The sequence below is a fragment of the Hesperophylax consimilis genome, chromosome 18 (genome assembly GCF_061612785.1).
Source record: "Hesperophylax consimilis isolate HC1 chromosome 18, BYU_Hcon_1.0, whole genome shotgun sequence".
NCBI classification, from domain to species: domain Eukaryota; kingdom Metazoa; phylum Arthropoda; class Insecta; order Trichoptera; family Limnephilidae; genus Hesperophylax; species Hesperophylax consimilis.
The window spans coordinates 14,393,233-14,419,355 of NC_142853.1; the positions used below are offsets into that span (position 1 = coordinate 14,393,233).

Genomic DNA, 26,123 nt, shown 5'->3' on the forward strand with positions numbered 1-26,123 from the left:
CTCTTTCAATGACATTTCGCTTTTCAAACTTTCTTTGGGTCGGTTGGTACCATAGATATAAATAAAATAGTAGGTTTTCAGGAATGGCGGGTATATTTTAAAATGCAATGACAATAAATAAAATTTAAAGTTATGGTACAAATAACAATAAATTTAAATGAAAACTGGATGTAACAATGATATAAAAACATTAAAATTACAATTTTTCCAAAAAAGAACTAAAATTCATAAACTTACTCTAATTAAACATAATAGCGTTTACGCTTACAATACAAGAATATTGATTGCAGTCATTCAATTTCTCGACAAAAATATTTTATATACTTTAAATGAAGCTGTGCGTGTGCGTATGCTCACTGAGAAGTTTCTGGCAAAAAACCAGAAACTTTTCTGTGCATTTGTAAATCTACAAAAAGCATACGACCGGGTCGACAGGCAAAAGCTATAGAAGGTGTTGTCTAAGTATGGAGTGAATACAAATCTGACTCTATATGAGAGAAGCGTTGCATATGTTAGGGTGAACGGTGGTTTTACGGAGTGGTTTGATATCACAAAAGGTGTTAAACAAGGCTGCATAATGTCACCGTGGTTATTCAATCTATACATGGATTGCAAGAATTATGCAAGAATTTAAAGATTTGGGATTGGGCGCGAATTTGAGTAATCTGAAAGTATGTTGCCTGTTGTATGCTGATGATGCGGTGCTGATTCCTAATAGTTTGGATTATCTAAAGTTTCTCGTGTCTAGGATGAACGAAGTATGCATGAAGAATAAGTTAATGATGAATGTAAGTAAGTCTAAAGTAATGGTGTTTGAAAGAGAGAGAGTACGAAAATAGTGTGCAATATAGTTGTGAATGAGGAATACTTGGAGTAGGTGGATGAGTTTGTGTATTTAGGAAGTATTTTTACGATAGATGGGAAGGCTGACAGAGATATTGAAAGAAGGGTAAATGCAGGTAACGCCATTAATGGAGGACTGAACGTAGTTGGCGCTAACAAAAAATTGTCCAAAGAAGCAAAGTTAGCAGTCTACAATGGAGTGCTGTATCTATGTATAATAAACCAACCATGATGTATGGAAGAGAGGCATGGAACAGGCAAAGAAAGGGTGAAAGTATAAAGCATTTATGATCGTGTGAGGAATGTGGAGATCCGCAAAGAGTGAAAAGCGGATGTAAGCGTAATGAGTAAGATTAAGAAAGAGACGCTTAGGTGGTTTGGGCATATAGAGCGAATGAGCGAAGAAAGGAGTGTAAGGAGGATATATGATGAAAATGCGAATGGTAGAAGTCGGGGACGCCCGAGGAAGATATGGCACGATCAAGTGAATCAGATACTTGAGTCGGGCCATGTCAAGAGTCAGAATAATAGAAGAGTATGTATGAGACGATGCATGAATGTGAATGAGCCAAGGAGCGTGTGCCAAGACCCCTGTTAACAGTTAAGAGTTACCCCTGCGGAGTGTTGGTTAGTTAGTTAAATGAAGCTTAAAAGTAACGATAAATGGGAAACTCCCAAAACAGCTTAATATGTTATGGATATTTACACTAGAACGACTACAATGTTTCTTGCTGTTATTATTTCTTTGCGAAGGCTGGATACCACCACGACTTGGTAGACGATAAGTACTGAAAGAAATAAAACAAATTAAATATTTACTGATCATTGTGTTTTACGGCCTTTTATAATGAGAAAAAACCAGTAAAAACATATATATATATATTGTGAAAGATAAACACCAGAAATTATTGTTTTTTTAAATGTCAATTACATTCATAAATAATTTTCAAAGTTTGTATTTTTCAAAACCCACCAAAACGACCGAACGCAATACGCGTGACGTCATACGTACCCGGTAGGCATGAAATCAACAAACCCAATTTAAATGTTTAAAAACATTTAAAAAAAAAACATGCATTTTTATGAAATAATGTGTAAACAGTGGTAAACCGAGAGCGAGCTACGCAGCGCAACTTTGTGCAAAATTGTTCGCATCTAATGAGGTAGCGGTGAAAGTCTGTCTAAACCCACCGGTCAATTACAAAGCGCTTAAATCTCTTACGGTTTTAATCGTTTTTAAAAGAAGATTTATCAATTCCTAATATAATAATATGTTATTTATTTCATCCATTTTATTTCCTTAGGGCTTTTACGTAAGTATATGTGGTCTAATTTTGACATGATGAACCAGATAAAGAAATAATAAAAATATAATTACAATAGAAAAAAAAACATGAAATAAAAAATACAAGAAATACAAATACAGTGATCAGATAAGTTTACGAAGTTTCGCGAATATATTTTTGGAATGGGATTTTAATATTATAAAATAATATTAACAATATATTTAATATGTCATATAACCTACATGTTCAGAATCAGCGTTTGTTAATCTATATGAACATATATTTTAACAAGTTCTTTATTGTGACAAAATTCTTGCTAAAGTGTTACCAACTCTAAGATTCAGTCGAAGATCTGAACTATATCAATGAAATTAAAAATGCTCCTCAACCCTAAATAAAAAATTTAAAAGAAAAACAAAAACTTTTTCTCAATTTCCAAGATTTGAAAGCGTGAAAACACCTTGAATGTATGTCTAAACTTTTTTATTTTTTTCATGTTTTATTTGTCCAGCTCTATTTTAATTATTCATTTAGAAACATTATTATTACCTAAAGTCAAATTTAAACATTTTGAAAAATTTTTAAAAAAATTGCTCACTCAGTTTGATAATGTATTCGGAAGGCACAACAGCTGTCATGCGTAATGATAACAACGAAAAACTTGTTTAAAAATAATTATTTAAAAATAAGAATCCTTAAAAATTCCCGTCTGCCTCGAAGTGTGGTTTGAATTATGGTAAATTATTATAAGGCTAATATCTGACATGAGTTAATATAATCAAACATGGAAGTAGAAATCAATTAATATTAGTGTAGCATGGCCGAATTTCTTTACATTTTGCCATTTAAGGGTTAGATTTAGTGCCGGTTCAAACGGCGCCAGGCTCGGGTAAAATTTTGGCGACCCTTGTCAAAACCTGTAGACGCCTAGAGATCTCTGTTTTAAAATAATTTACAAAAAATAATCAAAAGGGAGATGTGTTTAGGGTTTATTTTGAGGACGTTGAAAGATTTTAAATGAATTAATTAATTTAAATTACTATTTACTAGGGAGGTGAGAAGCATTCTAGAGTATAATTCAACAATCTGGGCTCTATTGTATAAGATTCACCAACCAAAAATCGAAAGAGTGCAGCATAAATTTCTAAAATTTATTAATTATAAATTAGGAATTCCAATCGGAAGATCTTAATTACACCTTTTTGATGGACTTACTAAACTCGACCGAATTATCATCAGGGCACATAATTACTGATTTAGTTTGTTCTTTCAAAATAGCGAATGGCAGTTTGGACGCCATGGATTTAACGAACCTTATTACTTTGTATGTACCGACGCGTAATACAAGACAGACTGTTCTCTATAATTTTCTAAAGTCTGCCAATAATTATTTCTAAAATTCGCCAATTCAGAACTTATACAGATTTATGATGTTTTATTTTAATATTTTAAAATCTCGACACAGGATTTCCTAGTGAGACAGGCAAAGCCAAAAAAATATATGTAAACCTTTTTATATAAGATGCACATAATATATAAATGGATGTTTATCGCCACCACTCAGTGACCAAACTAAAAAACAATATATTAGAATGTTTGTAGACGATCAATAAAATGTCTTTTTTCTTAAATGCACACTTTATCTATATATAATTTTGTTCCATAAAACACCCAAATCGGGCGTAATAAATGTTTGTTGATTATAAATTTGCTTAACAACAAACCATTCTTGTTTATTCCTAAACTAATGTTAAGCTATATTCTGTATAGTACCCAATCTGGCATTATAAAGGTTTGCTAAATATTTATTGAACAACTATTACTTGATTGTACAACAACTCTCAACGACAACTAGTATTGTACCTGCTGTATTATATACAGCAGGTACAATACACTCATTATTGTATTGTACCTGACTTTTGTTCCTCCAAATTGGAACGGAATAAATTGATCGCGTTTCGATCGTCCGTTGATTGTGTATACAATTTCTTTAAACTTAAGGGCTTAGTTAGTTCGCCTCCATTCATTAATTAGTCAGTTATTTTGCATAACGAACGACATTATCCAAAAAGTCGTGCATTATGACAGCTTATCCGAAACCTTGGAGGCCTCGCTAAAAGCAGCGGCTATTGTCTACAGACTATCGGAATTATATTTTGACCGTGCTCACGAACATCACTGACTTACCATAGATGACGAATTTCGTCAATATCGTATTGACATAGGGCTATATGGATCTGTGTAAAATCATCGGTAGTTGCGCCTATTGATCCGACATCCAACAAATTATCGATTTCATTGTGCTAGACCCCCAGGTATGGAGAATTTAGTCACTTAACGCAATTTTTTCGTGTTACAAGATTTGTTTCTCTTTTCTCATTATTTGCCACTGTTTTGTCGTTAATTATTTTGCATCAAATCCATTACTGAATTTTGGTTCTGGTAAAAGAATATGAATACAGCATAAAGAGAATGAATGATGAATGAAATGCATCCTGGCATCCGAAAGTATCTGAAGAGAATGGATAATTCCGAGAAATGTGGAAGAAGCAAGTGAAGGAGTTAATCCATTAATTGATGGATTATATCATGACTGGAAAAATTAACAATAACATAATTACCGATATGAATGGCGTAGACCATGATGATGGCTAATAGTACGGAATTATTTACTAAGTATCCCCCAAAAAACAAGAATGCAAAAATAATAAGGCATATGATGTACAGGAAAATTCCAATCAGGGTGACGATGATCCAAGCGTTGATGATGTTGGACTGTTTCTGAAAATTAAAAAAAAATCATTACTGTATAAGGCCTCTAACAAATAATGATAAACAGAATTTAGGAGATGGATATAAACAAAGAACATAATAAACTAGTCACCAATATTGAAGGAAAAGAAGAAGATGATTAGTAGGAAGTATAATTCATCCATACAAAACGTGTTCTTTGAAAGGCTTTCTTTTCATGAACGGTGTTACATTTTTTGTTCGATCAGTAGGTATATTACGTATCTTATTTTTGTGCTAATCTCCGGGAATATCTCAAACTCTTAAAAAAATTCCGGACTTTACAAAACACTTTAGACTTTACTGTCATAGATATATGTACAATCGGCTCTGTAATTTTAACTTGCACCTTGAGGTTGTCACAGTATTTATTATCCTATTGTACTCGACAACTAAATCCATCTATGGCTAACCTAATACACTAATCTAGTTCCTAAATTACGGATATTTATTTATTACGTTACGTCCACTGATTTTTTAAATCTAAAAAAAGTTTCATTGAAATCCACTGGGAAAAATAAAACGTCATTTATATAAATCAAGGAAACTTATGGGTGTTTTCTAATAACCCCCTTACTATTAAACGTTTTTAAATTTTACACATCGGTTAAGCCATCATGTATGGTAAGCGGTTGTTTATCAGATGTGTATAATTTGTAACACGTTTATTGGTAAATCGATTAGCGTTTACAAAAAACATCATGGAAAACGATCTGAAAATTACGCAACAGGTAAAATGTATATATTTAACATATAGTGAAATAATTAGGGATGCGGTTGTGTGTACCGCCGCCCCGGTAACTATTTATTGGATAACCAACCCCCCTGCCATAGGTCACCCCGAGTGTCTTATTGCGTTTGGTGACATAGTAGGTACACTAAGGGGTGCCCGGGTTCATGAGGTAAGGTTTGTCAAGTTTTTGGTGGCGAATGTCGTATAGCGAGAGGTCGGTTGAAGGAGACCTGACCTAATCTAACCTCTTCATTCGGACTCCCTCGACCCAAATACCTTGCACTGCAGTGGGAGGGATGGATTGATACGTCACTCTTAGACACACTGTCCTCAGATTCCTACCCACCCTTAAACCTTTTTTTCCTTTCCAGAACTTCCTCTCTTTCCTTTATCTAAAAAAACCTCCCATACAGTGTCTCCAAATATGACACAGGCCTTTCCCCAGGTCCTCCTTTGTGAAGTTAATGTAAAAAGCCCATTAAATGTGACTTGTGTAATATTATAAAACTTTTTATAAATTTCAGAGCAAATTAGTAGTAAAGTATACAAGTAGAGAATTTTATTAATCTAACTGTCATAGATTACGCCTCAATGGTGGCCTTTTTCTGCTCACGTTTGCACAACACATTTTCCATCACGTTTCGCAAAATTTTAGGTTTTCAACATCATCCGGTATTAAGAAACGTTGATAATTACTGAAACACCGACTTCATTTTCAAGAAAAGGGGGCCAATGATCAATACACTTAAGTGGATGTAATTGTCACTGATGAATTGCCCAAAAGTCTAGTAAAGAACATTTTTTAAAAAGTTCTATTGAATTTCAACCATAAAGACCATAAAAACGTGCTGGAAATACTTTAACAGTTAGACTCAATAAATTCAGAACGAATCTCAAAATCTTTCCAACGCATTTGCTTGAACACCGTATTCTTGTTCTGAAAGTTGTTCAGACACTCAAAACGTCGTACCTACCTGTAATACAAGACAATGATTTAGACTAGCATTATGGAACGAGTGAATTACCTTTTGGACGCCATTGAGTAGAACGGTACCGAAGATGATGTTCAGTATTCCGGCGAAGAGTAACGAAACATCACCGCCAATTCCAATACCAGCGATTAACAAGAGTGCTCCCAATAACTGAAAAACAGTCACATTATACAGGGACAAAAGGGACATACTTGACTTACTTAATTTAAAGGAAAAACTGAGTATCTTAGGTACTGACCAACGCATCTGCACTACAAGGACAATAATCTGAAATTTATGGAAAAACCACAATTTATAGACTACTAAATTACATAAAGTCCTTTCAAATGAAATTAAAAACACCACGGAGATGAACAAATTTAAAAACAAAATATTGCTAAGTAAGCATGAAGATGAAATGATAAAAATTACGAAGTAACATTAACACAATCTACAGTTAACAAACATGGAAATCTGAACAATAAATATAGTCACTGTGACGTATGTTAACTCTACATACTCAATAATAACAATGCTTGTATTATAATATTTATTTGAAAGAAGACTATCACGGTTCTGGACTGAGAGGCTCATTCCCGCTCATACGATCTCTTATATACGTCTCGTACTCGCTGTCTCGCTCTCATGCTGTCCCCCTTACACACATACACCACACCCCCACACTTAAATCATAATTACATCTTTTTATTTTTACAAATTTATATAAGCCAAATATATTTAATTATTTCCATTATGTATTTAATTTCCAATTTATATGTAATTATGTATGTTCTTGACTCTTCATTCGGTGTAGCATGGGCGTTGTCCTCGAGGGCGTAACCTCCCCTCCCATGGTGTAGGTGACCTGCAAAAATCAGAGGAATTAGGAAACTTGGTCATGTCCACGTCCGAGAGTGGACCCAGGTCCAGCAAATCATCAGACCTGTCATTCTCCCCCCACCTAACCTTCCTCTCTGAAATTTGATCATGGTGGCGTTTCCACACTTGTCCTGTAGACATAATTTTTACTAAATAAACCCTATTCCCCAATCTTTTATAAATTTCTCCTAAAATCCATTTGTTTTTATCACTTCTCAAATCCCTGGTTAAAACTTTAGATCCAACATCAAAGTACTTTTTAATTTTTTTTCCTCTATAATACTTTTTTTGTTTTTGCTGACTCAATAACATCTTATCTTTAATCGTGTTATCAATCCCTTTAAAACCTTGACCTTCAACATTATCTAATATTGGAATGATTGTATTAAAAATTGATCTAATTTTCCTTCCCAAAATTAATTTACTAGGTTCAATCCCCGTAGACATAGAAGGCGTATTCCTAATATCAACCAAAAATGTTAAAAGTTTATCCTCAAAATCAGCAGGCAATTTATTATTTATCATAATTTTTTTTTAAAAATTCTTTACCGTTCTAACCCCATTTTCGGCAAGTCCGTTAGAAGCTGGATGGTTGACAGGAGATGTCAACGATTTAATATTAAAATTATGACAAAATTCCTTAAAAACTGTTGAAGTGAACGCTGTACCATTGTCACTTACTATCTGCTCCGGAATTCCGAAATTAGAAAATAATCTTTTCAAAACTTTTATTGTACAAAACGAATCTACTTTATTTACGATGTGACAGTCTATCCATTTTGTAGTTGCATCAACGATTATCAAAAAATTGTAACCACCAAAAGGTCCCATGAAATCAATATGCAATCTATTCCATATTAATCCACTGATTGGCCACGGCTGTAACTCAACTTTACATGGAGTGGGTAAACACTCCAAGCATCGAACGCACTGCTTCACAGTTGCTTCTACCTCTGAGTTCATTCCTAACCAAAAAAAATAATTTCGAGCAAGATTTTTAGATTTAACAATACCTAAATGCGATTGATGTATGAAATTCAATATGATTTCCCTTAATTCCCTCGGAACCACAAATTTATTATTATAAAATAAACACGAGTCATAAGTCGATAATTTATTTCTAAAATACCAGAATTTTAACAAGTCATCCTTTAAAAACTTTTTATCCGGCCAACCATTGATTACGAACCCAGTAATGCTTGCTATGTTTACATCTTTAATCGAAAACTGCTTCATCGTTTCTTTTGAAATTGTCGTTTCCGCCTCAATTATATTTAAAAAATCCGATTCAATCTTATCAACGTTCAGACTACCAATATAATTTAAGAAATATTCGCTACCGTCGACCTCGTCGATACAATCACTTAAATTATTATTACTATTAACCGGCAATCTAGATAAGAAATCCGCTTTGTTCTCACCCGACTTGACATATTCAATATTATAGTCAAATGTTTGTAAAATCAACGCATAGCGCTGTAGCCTATTTGCCGCTAGTATTGGCACTTGTTTTTCAGTGTTCAAAATATGTACCAAAGCTTTATTATCACAAGTTAGAACGAATTTATTACCATATAAATATTGAAAGAATTTTTTTAAACCAAATATTATTGCACACGCTTCCTTATCTAGAATGGAATACCTCAATTCCGTTTTTGACAATAAACGGCTAGCGAATGCAATCGGTCTTTCCATGCCATTCTCATATACGTGACATATAATAGCAGATATACCTATATCACTCGCGTCTGTAATTAGCTTGATAGGTAATTGTGGGTCAAAATGCACCAAAATATTGTCTGACGTCAGCAGTTTCTTAACTTGCTCAAACGCAATATTGCATTCCTGAGACCATACAAATTTTATCCCTTTTTTCAACAATTGGTATAAAGGAGACAAAATACCTGACACATTATGTATAAAAGACCTATAGTAGGAAATAACTCCCAGCAAACTTCTAAGTTCCGAAACATTTTTCGGTACACTCATTTGGGTAATAGCATATATTTTATTTTCTAAAGGCATAACTCCTTTCTGCGAAATTCTATAACCTAAATATTCTATCTCTGTTTCTAGAAAAGAACACTTATTTTCATTAATAGTTAATCCGCAATCACTTAACTTGCTAAGTACTGCTTCACAAATAGAATATAATTCCTCTTTAGAATTCCCAAATAAAAGTAGATCATCTAAAAATACACGAACGTTCCTAAGTCCACCAACTATCGCCGTAATGACTTGCATAAAGATGGCCGGACTCGTGCTTAAGCCAAAAGGCAATACTTTATATGCAAATAAACCTATATGCGTACTAATCACACATAATTTTCTAGACTTTTCGTTCAATGAAATTTGTCCAAATGCATTTCGTAAGTCTATCTTAGCAAAATATTTTGCACCATTCAGAGATGAAATTAAATCGTCAATACGAGGTAGTGGGTATTTCAACTTCGCTAACATAGGATTCAATGTTGTTTTGAAATCAGTACAAATCCTAATTGAAGCGTCTTTCTTTTTTACAACAACAATCGGGCTTGCAATATCGCTTATTTCTACCTTTTCAATAATGTCTTCATGCAACATTCTCTGTAACTCTATCTCTACTTTCTCACGTAAACTAAAAGGTAATGGCCTCGGATTTACAAACTTTGGCCTAAAGTCCGAATTAACTTCAATGTTTGCCTCATAATTTTTAAGCCTACCCGATTTTTCTGAAAAAACATGAGCATATTTCTTCTTTAAACTTTCACGAAAAACAAGATGATTATCACAATTAATCTCACTGAATTTTACAGAATTTATTCCACTTAATCCGATACCGAAAACTTGTAAAAAATCTCTACCAACTATTGTAGAATTACCATTTTTAATTATTACGAACTGTATTTTCGCACTTTTACCTAAAAATGACACCTCTAAATTCACTTTACCTAAAACATTTAACTGCGTTCCGTCATACCCTGACAAATGAACATTATACTTTTCTAAATCGTAAGAAACAAAATATCTTAAATACACTTCATATGGTATCGCGTTTATCGCAGCTCCCGTATCTACCAACGCCGGCAATATTATGTTACCAATTAACAAATCTATATATGTGGGTTCCGGCCCCACATTATTATTAACCACGAACACCGAATTCAACCGTTTATTTTTAGTACCTACATAATTTTTATTGTATTTACACAAATTACTAGGATGACCCGATTTGTTACAATGATTACACAAAATTTTTTTCCAGCAATCTCTTTGCAAATGATTTTTTTTTCCACACAAAAAACAAGTTTTTAACGTACCATTAACCGGTGATTTACTCCGCATTGAATTTTTATTCCTGGAAGGACTATCTTTCCTGGATTTATGGAAATACTCGCTTTCCTTATGAACAACATTTAAATTCGGATTTACTTTTTTAAAAGCCACAACATGTTCCCACGTCGCCGCTAGATTAATGCAATCCGTAAAAGAAGTATTGATTGCCTCTACGAATAGCTTGTGTTTCAATTTTTCATTAAAAATCCCAATAACGAATATGTCCTTTAAACATGGTTCCAATCTCAGCTCAAAATTACAAGATTAACTTAACCCTCTCAATCTAGCCGCGTAATCTTTAACGGATTCGCTAGGAAACTGTTTACATTTATAAAATAATTCACGAGACTCAAAAATATTTTTAACTGGTTTGCAATGTGAATCAAATAATTTACATAAATCTTCAAAAGAACAAACAGAAACCTTTTTTGGAAAACATAAATCACATAATAGAGAGAAAGTTTCTTCCGTGAGGCAACTCAGCAAAAATGCTCTTTTGCGTTCTGGTGACAACAACTTATCATCATTTAAAATGAGGGCCTGATCCAATCGTTCCCTGAACAATGACCAGTCTCCCGTTCTGTAACAGAACGTCCCCAAATTCTTACAAATCGCCTCCATTGGGAGAAGAACTGAAACAAGTTGAATAAAATATACGTATCTCAGCCCTTCCAGAGGTTATGCTCCGAGCCCCTGCCCTGAGCCTGTGAATCACCAACGTCTCAGCACCCTTTTCTGGCTCCGTCTCCCTTCAGCTGCGGACACGATCACCTTCCAAGGTCTTCCTTCCCGCTGTAGCGACAGAACCCCGGTCCCGGATTCCGGCCAATTCACCCTTGATGCCGATCTTGATCCTGGATCTTCTGCGTACCCCGTGTAACGGTGTACTCTCGACAAAATGTTGCAATGTCGGCTCCCACACACGTGTAAAATTGCGTTTTTACCGCGCAATTTGCCCGGCCCGATCTGCGTGCTCGCCTCGGCTGCGTGTGAATTTTCCAATTTGATAGCCTTTTATTATTCTTCTTCTTCCTTCAAAATTTAGCGATCCAACGCCCCAAAAGCGCCAGACTATACTGTGATCACCAAAAATTCGAATAATCTTCTTGAATCATCTGATTCTCCGTAAACTTTTAATAATTTACGAACTACCGGCTGCGCCACTGTGACGTATGTTAACTCTACATACTCAATAATAACAATGCTTGTATTATAATATTTATTTGAAAGAAGACTATCACGGTTCTGGACTGAGAGGCTCATTCCCGCTCATACGATCTCTTATATACGTCTCGTACTCGCTGTCTCGCTCTCATGCTGTCCCCCTTACACACATACACCACAGTCACCAAACATGTAGATGAGGAAATTAACAAACATTGTCAACAAACGTGAAGTTGAGGAAACCATGATGTAACACCAACACCACTACCCATAGTCAGCCTCTGTTAAAAGCGGGGAAGTTATCAAGGTGAACAGAAATTAATAGGATATTTTTTTAAATCGTCATTAATAAACAAATATAGTAAAGTGGGTGAATATGGCACCGATTTTTTTCAACGTGGTTAGCTCTAACAATATGAACATTAGGCTTTTCTTTCTTTGTGTAATGGAAACTTCGTCTTTTTAACTAATACAAAAAGTAGGTATCTCATCACAAAAGTGAATAATTAATAGCAAAATAGTAACTTCAAAAAAAATGGAAAATGCCATATTACCCCAAGACCTCGGGAATATGGCACTATCGATCTGGGTAATATGGCACTACCGATCTGGGTAATATGGCACCAGTATATTATATGGCACCAGTATTTATTAAATACAGTCTAATAAAAGTCAATATCGTAATACAACGCTTTTATTATCAATAATCAAAATCAAAGTACAAAAGAAAGTTGGATGTGTTCGTATAATAAGCTACGTAGAACAATCTAAACAGAACATTTTTAAAAAAATTAAGGAAATAAGTAGGAAATATTAAAATAGGTAGTTAAGCAGAACAATCGTTACAAAAGTTTTCAAAACTTGTACACGACTCATGCAACCAGTGCAAGCATTTCGTGTATTCTAACCAATCACATTTCGTATCGTTTTTTGCGTAGAAATACCCGTTGCATTGTTTACAGTAATCACTTTCGTTAACTTTCTGCGTATCATCGTCACTTGAGCTTATCATTTCTAGAGACGAAGGTGAACTACTTGAAGATTTCACATGTTTTTTTCGTTGCTTATTTTCGGTTCTCTTTGATTTTGTTTTCTTTTTAGGTTTAGCGGCTTGCGTCATTCTTTTAGCAACATTTGCGGATCTCTTTGCAGCGGCAGAAACCATTTTTTCTTTCTTTATGCGTTTTGCAGCAATCACGTCAGGTGACGTCAATATCAGGGCATGTTGCTTACGTTTAGATGCATTCCCACTAGGACCGGCAATTGAGGGGATTAATTGAATATCCTCGAAGGAAGCGCAAGCAGCAGTGGTTATTTCCAGATCTTCAGTCGGATAAGTAGGTGAGTTTGTTGTAGGTTGATCACGGGTAGACGCAAGCACAGTACCAGAAATCGGCTCGAACCTAGGCAAATCTACAGTCGTGGTCAGATCTGAGATGGCACTATCTGTTGGTAGTAGTACGGCAACACCAACCGTTGATACAGGCAAGTCAGGACTGTCAGGAGTAGCTGTTGTTGTATCATATCGAAAAGCATAATTTGGAATAACAGTTTTATCCAGTGGATAAATTCCGCATGCTCTGAAGCCAGAAACACCATTTTGGACATTAGCAGCTTTTGACCAGGAGGTATTCAATAATGAAGGAAACTGGTATCGTGTGAGTTTCCGGCCTGCATTATTCCGTATCCATGTCGCACATGTATCACGCCAATATGTTTTCAGCGGCTTGAAGAATGATCGGTCCAGGGGTTGCAAATAATGGGTGGTGTGGCTTGGGAGGCATAAAAGAACCACATCATTGTTTGCTGCATAATCAAGTACATCAGGATCGGATACGTGTGAGGAATGACCATCAAGAATTAAAATGACTTTTCCCTGATCTTTTCTTGGTACAAATACCGTTTGTAGCCATTTTAAAAATATGGCAGATGTAACGTAGGCACTCTTTTCACTCATTACCACTTGGCCTCCTGGTGGTAGCCCGTCTTCAAATTCTGGTTTCTTATTTTTACCTTTGAAAACGCAAAAAGGTGGTAAGAATTGCCTTTCCGCATTTACGCAACTAAGCACCGTAATTGTTTCGCCTTTTTCAGCGCTGGTTACCGAACATACGGCTTTGGATCCTTTTGACGCAAGTACCTTATCAGGGGAATTGTTTAGTTGCATGCCAGTTTTGTCGGTGTTATAGATTTTTCTTGGAGAGTTATACAACCCATGTTCTTCGAAGGCCTTCGTTAAAATATCAAAGTAGTCGTTAACTTCTGTCCTATTCATTCCTTTCATCCGAGCTACGGATAACCCTTGTGCCTTGCGTATAGAAATATCTGGGTGACTAAGGAAACGGATCATCCAATCATAACCCGCTTCCTCTTTAGTAGCATTAAAATTATTTTTTATGCCATTTTTGATAGCAAAACTGTAGGCCAATCTCTGTATGTCACGCATGGTGTCTGGGAAGTTACTTTTTTCCAATTTCTTAATGTACGACACAAGCTTTTCTTCATTTTCTTCCCCTAAAACACATTTTCTGCCAAGTTTTACTTTTGTAATGTTTGTTTCCTTCATTTTGCGCTTAAGAGTTCGGACTGAAACGTTGTAAATTCTTGATATCTCTCGAAAAGACCCAGTTTTATTCGTTATAGCTGCAATGGCCGCTTTCAGGTTTTCGAGACTCCACTGCGCCCGCAAATTCTTTTTTACGTAATTACGTGGCATCTATAACAAACACGATACACATGTCTTATTTCGTCCTACAAAAATAAGCGCAACAAAGTTAATATTTAATGTGGGGTAATATGCCGCGCGCGGCATATTACCCAGCCTCAGTGAGGCATATTACCCCACTACACATATAAATTCGCACATGCACCGACCGAACAAATAAATCAGAAATGGCGGCTGGCCGGCAAGCACATCGAGATGGCTTGAACTATGTAATCGAACAATATAACGGCAATCGTGATACAAAGCGGGGGTTTTATTTAACACACAGTTGAAGATGGGCTTCTAAAATATTTCAAAGTAATTATTTCGGCACATACCTTGTATTTTTTAATTTTTTTACAATAAATCCTGCTCTTGACACGATGACAACTACAACACGCTTCCTATGATGGACGACTGGCAAGTTGCAATGACTCGTGGAGCCATCTCTGTATTGGATTTGAAACTAGAAGGACTAACATCTAAGTGCGGCATATTACCCATGGTGCCATATTCACCCACTTTACCCTAGTAATAATGAATTTATAGAGCGCAGCTTTATTAAGGTTTACCTCGATTTGCACTAAATAACCTGACCTACGAAAGATGAAATAACAGCAATAATACTATGACAAAATATTCACGTGCAGCAGTCTCATTATTTTAAAATAAAGACTGGCCCAGATATGATTTAAGATTTTCACGGCCAAAAGTATTTTTGCTATTTGTTTTTGGGGTGTTATGCCGTGTCGCGCTAACTCATTCTTTAGCCAACGTTTTGGACAGCATTGCAGTGTCCATCATCAGCAGCAAAACACTGCAATGCTCTCCGAAACGTTGGCTAAAGAATGAGTTAGCGCGACACGGCATAACACCCCAAAAACAAATAGCAAAAACTAGCCCAGATATATTAAAAGTGCGATAATGGTATTAAACCTAGTTTTTTTTAAATTTTGTTACATTTATGTGTATGTTGATTTTTCATAATATTTATTATCTAAGTAGTAGTTTAGTTTAATTTAAGGATTTTATCAGTCATTTACAAGCTCACTTTATTTGACCTAGCACAATTTACGATGCAACTTTTGTGTGAATTAAATGAATGAAAGGAATGACTAAAAAGACTCAATTCACAAGGATAGGGAATCAGACTGAAAAGATTCACTTATGTGAATAAATCTGTCCGGGTCTACTACTAACCTTAAAAACTCTTGACGCGGAGTGCATTAGAGCCAGAAGATATAAATAATTGGGTATTGTACTCGCATAATATAATGTAGTGATGGATAAATTCCCGGATATAAATTTTTGGGAATATTCCCGAATCAAGAATATTTCAAGAATATTCATATAATTGGTGAAATCCCCATGAGGTGGTCTCCTACAGCGAAATTTCTTATCATTAACATTTTTCATATTAATTATTAGAGCATGTTGATGACAGAACTTTTGGAATTTTTGGAAAATACTGAATAGTTCAGAGGATAATGAGCCTTTGAAAGCTCATAATATCGTCTTTTTGGAGATATGGAACAAAATTTTATTGTCTTTATTAACTATTTAAATATATCTCATTGAGATTAAATTGCTTAATAAAATTATTAAATTCCCAACTTTTGAAAATTTATATTAGGTTGGATATTTTCCCCGGGAATATTTTCCGAGTGTACACCGCTAATTATGCGAAATTATTAAAATTACAATAATACACTAATTATATAAAACTCTTTACGATTTGCAGCCAGGCGATGGCCAAGGAGCCTTTCTCCAGCGAGCAGCCGCAACAACACTGTTTCACTACGGGGAAGGCCATCTTTGCTGATTCTGTTAAAGAAAATCATATCATTTTATTAATAATATCAAGTAACATTGTACGGCAGTGATTTCATTGGATTTCGGTAAAAATATTTATATTAGAATTCATATGTACCTAACTCTTTTGAGCGGGTAAACTTGAAGAACTTTATAGAAAATTATAAATGATAATGTATAGATTTACATAAATGTAGCGTCCCTTTCGTGAAATGTCTCGTCAAGATCGCAGTCGCTTGGAAAAATCTGTAAAAAAACAATATTAGTTTAATTTTGTTATGTTACCTTACGATATTATATTTATACAGGTACCTGTACAGAAAAGATAACATCATTTTAAAAAGTAATACAGTTGTTGGGTTGGTTAAAATATGTCAGGTACAATTTGGATAGGTTTATTTCTAGCAAATACGATGGTTGAAATATGTGTTCTTAATTTTAACAAATATAAGCGATAATTTATTTAATAATTTTTATTGTTAATTGTGCTGAAACACTAGTTACTCCTGTAACACTACTGTTCCAAAAATCTTTTAAAGAAGGTGTATTTCCTACCATTTGGAAACAAGCTTTTGTTTCACCTGTTTTTAAAAAAGGGGACAAACACAAAATTGAAAATTATAGACCTATCTCTTATTTATGTATCTTAAGTAAAATCTTGGAAAAAATCGTGTGTAACCAACTTTTTGACTCATGCAAAAATACTATTACTAGCCCCCATCAACATGGTTTTTGTCAAGGCAGATCTGTTGATTCGAACCTAGGACAGTTTACTGATTTTGTTCTTAACTCTATGTATAATGGAAAACAGGTAGATTCCATCTACACAGATTTTTCTAAGGCTTTTGACAAAGTAAATCACGACATACTGTTAAACAAGCTCTCGAAGATTGGTAAATGTAGAAATCTTCTGAGATGGTTCTCTTTATATGTTAAAAATAGAAGTCAAGCTGTTGCTTTAAAAGGTAACATGTCACAAATTATAATTATTTCCTCAGGGGTACCGCAAGGCTCCCATCTAGGGCCTCTCTTGTTTATTTTATGCATAAACGACATGAATTGTGTTATTAGTAATTATTGTTTCCTATTTTACGCTGATGACATGAAATTATATAAGTATTAGCTCCATAGATGATTGCGACCAATTACAAGAAGACCTCGGTAAAATTGAGGAATATCGCAAAAACAATCAACTATATCTAAACATAGATAAATGTAATTTTCTTACTTTTACACGAAAAAACATTCAATTTATTATACTTACAAACTAAACCATGTACCCCTACAACGAGTAGAAACAATAAGAGATCTTGGAGTAATACTAGATTCTAAAATGTTATTTAGGGATCATATTGAAAATATTCTAAAAAAAGCTTATAAGCAATTGGGTTTCATTATTCAAATTACAAAGCCTTTTACGGTAGCACACACCCTAATTCTGTTATATATGTCATATGTACGGTCACAACTAGAATTCGCCTCAGTAATTTGGAATCCTCAATATCAAACATATATTGATCGCATTGAAAATATTCAGAACAAATTTATGAAACACCTATCGTATCGTTTTAGTGACCATCGATTTGTCCCTGTCACTTTATATAAACGCAGAAAAATCTCTGATGCATTATTCTTACACAAAATCGTGAACTGCCTAGTTGATTCATCATATCTGTTAGAAAGGATTGCATTTTGTTGCCCCAAACAAAACACCAGATCGAACGATTTATTTAGAATACCACATTGTAAATCCAAATACGCGCAAAACTCTGTAATAGTACGTATCTGTGAAACTCACAATGCCTTACGAGATGTAGAAATTTTCAACCATAACTTAATATCATATAAAATTCAGCTTAATAAATTAATAAATTAAAATACTTTTATTTTATTCGATTTTTTTGTTGTGAAAATTACATTATTATCACCCGTAGTGAATAGTATAGCTATGCGAAAAGTAGTTGTTTTTTTTCTTTTTGTTTTTAATTTTATGTATTTCTATATAATGTTTATTTTTTTGCCATTCAATATGTTGTGTAGGTAAAAAATACTAAATCTACATTTAATTCAATGGAACTTACTAAAAAATAAAAAAATACTCTTGACCCATCGCATTGCACCGCAATGGGAGGTGTGTATTCATACGTCCGTCACTCCTGAACAATAAACATTCATTGTTCAGGAGTGACGGACGTATGAATACACGCAATGGGAGGTGTGTATTCATACGTTCGTCACTCCTGAACAATAAACATTCATTGTTCAGGAGTGACAGACGTATGAATACACGCAATGGGAGGTGTGTATTCATACGTTCGTCACTCCTGAACAATAAACATTCATTGTTCAGGAGTGACAGACGTATGAATACACGCAATGGGAGGTGTGTATTCATACGTCCGTCACTCCTGAACAAATTGACCCCCAGATTTTTACCAGCCCCTAATACCCTTTTCCCCCCCAGAACTTTGTCTCCCTCCCTTCCCTAAAACGATCCTCCACACAACATTCCCAAGATGACATGGGCCCTGAAGATTTTTTCCTACAGACCCTGCGCTGAAAAGTAAAAAGCCAAAAGGTTTGCAGTGGAGTCCTTAGTGGGACTTTTCTGTGCAGGATCTGAATGTTCGTTGAAAAACTAACCGCCTGGCATATTGAAGTGAGTGGTGAGGTTGGTAAATTGTAAGTAACACATTTGTAAATTAAGTGTTGTTAAAACTAAATATTACAACAGTATATTCCATTATTGCAAAAATCTAAACCTTCTCATAGCTCATAGTTGGCGATTGAATCCTAAAAATACTGAGTTGCAGATCCTCGGTAGAATGAATCCGTAATAAACTGTTTCTTAACATCGAAAATGTCAAAAAATATCTTTTGCCCGAATCAAAAATCCCATTTTGCATCAATATAGCATTAAAAGCATTTTCCTAAAAAAGAGTAGAATAAATTAAGGACCTATTATTTTTGATAGTACATTATCTTTGATTCCTCATATAAATGACATAACTAACAAATCCATGAAATGCTTGAGAACGGTGAAAGATTTTAAATTAATTAACTTCTTTAAATTGCTATTCACTGGTTTGGTGAGAATCAATCTGGAGTATAATTCAACAATCAGGGATCCATTTTATAAGATTCACCAACTAAAAATTGAGAGAGTCCAGCATAAGTTCCTGAGATTCATTAATTTTAAATTGGGAATTCCAACCGAAGATATTAATTATACTTGCTTAATGAACTTGCTAAACTTAACCGACTTATCATCAAGGCGCACAGTGACTAATATAATATGTCTATTCAAAATATCCAATGGCAGGATGGACGCCATAAATTTAACAAGCGTTATTTCGTTGCGAGTACCCTGTATAATGTTCCAAAATCTGCTAACAATTATTTCGTAAACTCGCCTATTCAAAGATTACACAGACTTGGAAATAAGTATAGCTCAATTGATGTTTACCGATGCCAATCAGTGTCAAAATTTAAATTCAGTTTAATGGAATGTTTACATTAGATATAAATGTTTATCTATTAGACCTTTTGTCGATTATATCCTAATCTAACGTAATAGATATTGTTAATTAAAGGTACATGGTTTATAGGCTAATGTGAACAACAATTTCACACTTTTTTATTCAATTGATTTGGAGGATATTGGCAGATCATTTATTTTTATTTCACTTACTAAAATTTCATGTTACCTACGTTTCGTAAACTTTTATGTTACATGATACCTATATTTTGTCAATCTATGCATTGTTAAATCTTATATTTAAACTCTTTATTTTGAATTTTAATAACAAATTGCATTGTATGACCTAGGGGCGCTTAAATGAAGTAAATAAATGTGATATCCCCCGAGAAGAGATATGCAACCTGTCAATTTATGCAGATGACGTTAAACTCGACGTTTCCTCGATATACCTACAGAAGGTGTTCGACGCCCAATACTACAAGAAATGGCGCCTGAAACTAAATTATGCTAAAACCGAAGCCAACATGTACACGAGAAAACGGACGAAAACACCTGCTTCAACATGGAAATGTGAGGACACGTCATTGAATGGACACCACTTCATGGAAAATAAGAATCTAGAAAATGAAAAAAAAAAACCTCTACACATCTTCCCTGATGATGCATTCTGTAAAGCTGTCTGAAACGTTGGCTAAAGAAGGTGAAACCTCAACACGGTATAAAACCCCAAAATAATCACGATAAAATATTATCTTGAAACAATAGGTTAAGATAGAGTTAAAAAGGTATGAATATTTTCTACAGCGCCGTTTTTGTTCAAATAACATCACGGGCGCTTTGTATATAATCAAATAAATGGAACAAAATTAAGACAAAGATATTTTAACCAACCAAAAACAAATTAAAATTTTAAACCTAAATGTTGACTAAAACCTGTGTAAATTTTTACAATAGAAGTACCATACTTTTCTAGCTAGCGAAAATGGATCTGCACCTTGCGTTCCTTGTGACAAAATGGATTTTCATTTAAACCGCAGTCTTTGAAAGTAATACCTACGTATTTTCTATTGATTTTTTTATATAGTTCCTATTCATCACACCCCAACTATAAAAGTATTGTCTAAAATTAAAACCTATTTATTATATGACTCCATGAACTTAAAAAAGTTAAATTCAGTGTAAGACCTTTTTGTGTAGCAAATGATCTTGATATTTTAATCCACTTCAAAAAACTAGTTTTCAATTTGGCACAAATCGTTACAAAAAACTACAATTTCCGCACCTCCGGTGCCACAAGAAAAATGATCTTTTAAAAGTTCTACACTACTCTACTGGTACATATAATACGGTTTTATTTTGATAAAATATTCTTCCATACAAAATACAAGAAGCACAAAAGTGTCAGGATAACTCTTGACAATTTGACAATGTGATTAAAAGATGCAGTACATACCCATTATGTTTGTTGATCTATTTACCTATTTCTTTTATTCACGCTGGGCTTTTACACGTTTAGAATCTAAAGGCAAAGAACATCTATATGAGCACAACATCAAAACAAAATACTTTGCAATGCAAGATGCAATAAATGTTGATTAGGATTAATACAATAAATAATGAAATAAGTCGAAGTGGAGCAAAGCACTTTTTTCAATCAGATATGTGGTTTCTTTTATTTATTTATCACATTACAATGCATTTTTATTAAATATGTTTACAGACTAATTTCCAATAATAACACAATATAAAGCATTAATACGCACTAAAAAACAGCAAAAGGGAACGAAGGAAATGGTAGGTACCTCGTAATAATAATATTTTATAAAAAAAGAACTCAAGGACGCCGCACAATTTATTATTAGTTCTTACCTCCATCCTTTTTTTATTTTTACAAACATATATATTATTAAAATAAATACCGGAAAGTCCAATAATGTCCAATTTTCCAATTAAGTCCTAAATCCTGTAACTACATTTCGCAAATAAAAAAATAGTTAATGTTAATCAAGTGTAAATCTCAGGTAAGTATGGTACTGTATATTATCTACATATATAGTTAGTAATAACATAGATCATTGTAGAAATGTATTATATATTTGTACAGCGCCCTTGAGGTGATTTTGCACAAAAACGGCGCTATACAAATCATCCAAGTATTATTACTTTACTGAAAAACACACTTTCCTGGCAGGTCACTTCAGATAAACAAATTAACCACCCCTTAGTAAATCAATGACAAATTGCACAAAAACTTACATTATTTGAGGTTGCCCACCATTTTCCCACGGCTTTCTAAGGAAACAGATGATTTCCTCCTTTACCTTAAACATCAATACTCTAATGTTTTATTTAAAAAGGAATCTACTTTTTATATAAATTACTCCAGACCGCCAATGTCCAGACATACAGTGTTAGTAGGCAGTAGTTTATTACTGGATTATATATCATCTCCGCCAACTAGTGTTGCTGGAAAAAATTATTAAGATAAAGATGAAAAAGAAAAAAGTTACAATAGTTATAAGAGAATTATTAAGATGAGTTTGTGATTTGACCAAAGGAGCTAAGTTGCAGTCGTCTGGCAGTTATACCGAGAATAAGCGGAGCGATAGGACCAGCCGCAAGCGAGCAGTAAGGGGGAAAGAACCCGAAGACTCTATGGATAAAAGTGAGCATCGGGTCACCAAAGGCAGGGCGGTAATATTACGATTTCTGAACATTGTTTTAATCAAATACAGGACTCATGCAATATCATAAGTTTTTCTAGTTTCAGTGTTTTTCAGCCCCGGTGAATGCATGATTTAAAATATATATGTAATTTTATTCACAACAAAATAATGGTAAACAATTTACAGAAAATATAGTAATTATTTCACCTAATTTTATACAAAAGATGTACCACCATGACAAAGCTAGGCTTGTGTGTATGTGAGATGTGTCATTTATTTGGTTCGTTATTTTTTTTATATAATATGCCAAAGTATTCAGTTTATATTTTCAGCGTGTTTTTTAACGTGAAGTTTAAAATCTCTGTTAATTATATTTCAGATACTTTTTGGTAATGAATTTAAAAAAATTAATCTAAGATATTTAAAGTTGAAATGTTTGTGTATTGACGATTGTCTGAGTAATCTATTGTTTTTAAAATGTGCATTTTTATTTAGAATATTATCTTTGTAAATTTGTAATGTTGCATGATAAAAGTATAATGCATTTAGTTTTCTGACTTAAAATTCTTTAAACAGAAGATCTGATGAATAAGTACATGGTTTAAGTAGAATTTGTTTTTGTGCTATATAAGCGGTTGTGTAGGTTTTTTTGTAAATTCCACCCATCCTATAATGCCATACTGTATTAGTGATTGGCAGAAAGCAATGTTTGTCATTCTGAGTAAATTAATCTTTGTAATCTTTCATTCCAAAGCAACAATTTTTCAATATCGTGCAAAATATTTTATTTTATTTGAATTAAATTTGTTCCAAGTGTTATTGTGCCTTTTCAGGTCGATATCAGTTCCCAGCTAGGCAGATTGCCTGTTTACGAATGCGATTGTTTGTTTATGATTTACGTTTGTTTACGTTGTACGAACCTGTATTACTGCGAGTATCCTCTCTCTCTTTTTCTTGAATCGAGCAGGGTTGCGCCACCTGTTGAGACCAGGCTCGTCAACCACCAGTCACCGAGGACTGCCCGTCGCACAGTGAGCTGAAAATCGCCTTTCATAGACATAGAGACTTGAATTTTCAAGGGTATTTTTTTTTGGCTAGAAATGGATTCTGCTGATCAGCAGAATCTATTTCTAGCCAAAAAATCTAGTTTGTGAAGCATTTAAGCATTAAAATGAATCATCAACATAAAAAAGTTTTTTTTTCAACTTTGAGGATTTAAAAAAAAAGCGCAAGTTGCGCCACAATATGTAAAAAAAATACAAATGAATAGTAGTATATCTGTGTGTAAGGATATAATGGCCGACCTTATGATTCCAGAGATAGCCTAATTTTTTTTGTCAGTGCCATACAAATTTTTCTTATAAAAATGATAACTCCTTCATTTGTACACGCAATTGCTTCATACGAAATTTTATAGCATAGTAACGATCAGCAGAATCCATTTCTAGCCAAAAAAATACCCTTGAAAATTCATGTCTCTATGTCTATGAAAGGCGATTTTCAGCCCTCTGTGCGTCGTACAAGGGTCCCAATAGCCCAAATAGACTATGGCGTCTAATAATAACTAATAACTGTGAAACTGGATAAAGTGAAAAAACACTTTATCCGTAATAAAGAACAACGTATTAATTTTGTCCATTTATAATTTGATGCATCCACCTAAAGTTAAAGTGCATTTTTTCAGTTTACCCCAAATTAGGATCCTTTTTTTATAACTACATGGTAGCGTAAAAAAATGATATCTACCTATTTTCTATTTATGCAGAAAAAATCCATCCCACGATCCTTGGCATGTAATAATAATTATAGATCGATTACACGGATGCAAAATAAGAGTTTTAGATATTTTGATTAGGTACCTCGTAAATTGTGTAAATCTCTAATGATTTTGTGTAACATAATCTTTTTACTGTATCCACTGACTGTAAAAAACATTTACTAGGCATTTATTAATAAACACATTTATCTTATTTTTTTGTTTTTCATTTTGTGGTAACCCTAGTTTCACTAAACTTGACACTAGACAAATGGCGATGCGCTATAATATTGCTACTCCAGACATTCCTCAAAGCCAATCGCGAACGTTCTAGCGCAGGTGTTATTTGCGTGGTACTCGATAGAATAATTCCCAGTTTTTATGGAAAATGTAATTATTCTTACATTTACCAATTTTTTTCCGGGAATATTAGTTTATAAGTAAAATAAATTACTACGCGTTTAATTTTCATTTTTATTTAGAAAAATTCAAATTTATATAGAGCTTCTTTAACTTTTTGAGATCTAAGTATATTAATTGGTCAATTGTTAATTGATGTTTATAAACATAAATGTTAGTGTTAATTTACCTCTAAACTCAAATTTTACGAAATGTGAAATTAAGCCATCTGTTCTTAAACTGTTAACATAATATAAGTTTTCTATGCTTTAATTTAATATGCTATAATTTATTGATTTTGTTTAAATTTCTTCTTGCAATCGACTTTGTAATAGTAGGAGGGGTCTTTTTAGGGAAAGAAAGGAGAGAAAGTTCTATTGTTTATTCAACTATTGGATAAATTATAGGGAAAAATCGAAATATAGAAATTAAGGAAAAACGTCAATATCGGCTAATATCAGTTTTTTTTAAATTGCACGAGGCTTTTGTGGAATTTGCTCTTTTTAGCATTTTTTAATATTTAAAAAACGATTTTGTAGTGTGATCTTGGCCCCCGAAAGTAGAAAAGTCCTTTTTCGAAATTAAAAGATTGTGAGGCGCAATCGCTAACTAAATAAAACTATCTGACGATCACATCATTTCCCCAGGTTTCATGAAAAACTGACATTTTCCCTCCCATAAGCACAATTTCTTATGGGAAGATTTCGCCAACTTTTAGCGAAAATTTCTCTAAAATGTGATGAGGGCGACTTTTTAGCAAAAAATGTCGAGAACATCGTGTGCCCTGGAACAATATTTGATTTTATTAGTACGAACTTAAAATTCTCCCGGGAACTGCGCGCTGCACACACTCTTAGCACAACCGATATATTTTTACAACTGGCAAAATCAACTAAAATCGTGTATGGTAAAAGTCTGTATAAACTAAACGCAAATAAACTGAAAAAAATCTTCTTTAAAACGAATCACAGCAGACTTTTGAATGAGTCTTTTGATAAAGTGGTTCCGAGGTACTGTCTAGATTTTCATTGAACCTGGCACGTAAGCATTATTTTGGGAATCGATAGGTGTGTTTAAGTTATTATTATAGTCACTGTTCTGTGTTGGGGTACGAGATTATTTTAACTTATTGACGCAGATTTCTTTTATGCGGATACCGCATAAGAGTTCAATCCGAAGGCAGTGAGGGGAGAAGGAGATGGAGAAGAGAAAAGTTGAGAAGAAACTGGCTGATCTGGTCACCAAACACGGCTAAATACATTTAATGCTACGAATTGAAAGTAAGAATGCAGAAGATTTGTGTTTATTTCGGAAAACATGAAGG

At 33.9% G+C, this 26,123-nt stretch overlaps 1 protein-coding gene across 1 annotated transcript; it reads right to left on the reverse strand.

The window, feature by feature from the left end:
• LOC149415410 (uncharacterized) lies at window positions 1–25,669 on the reverse strand. Its single transcript, XM_089642406.1, has 6 exons — window positions 25,616–25,669; window positions 16,685–16,743; window positions 16,418–16,509; window positions 6,678–6,794; window positions 4,751–4,910; window positions 1–1,631 (listed from the first exon to the last, which is right to left on the reverse strand). The coding sequence occupies exons 3-6, from the start codon at window positions 16,496–16,498 to the stop codon at window positions 1,546–1,548; spliced, it is 444 nt and encodes a 147-aa protein (XP_089498532.1). The 5' UTR covers window positions 16,499–16,509; window positions 16,685–16,743; window positions 25,616–25,669; the 3' UTR covers window positions 1–1,545.
• Window positions 25,670–26,123: the final 454 nt, after the last annotated feature.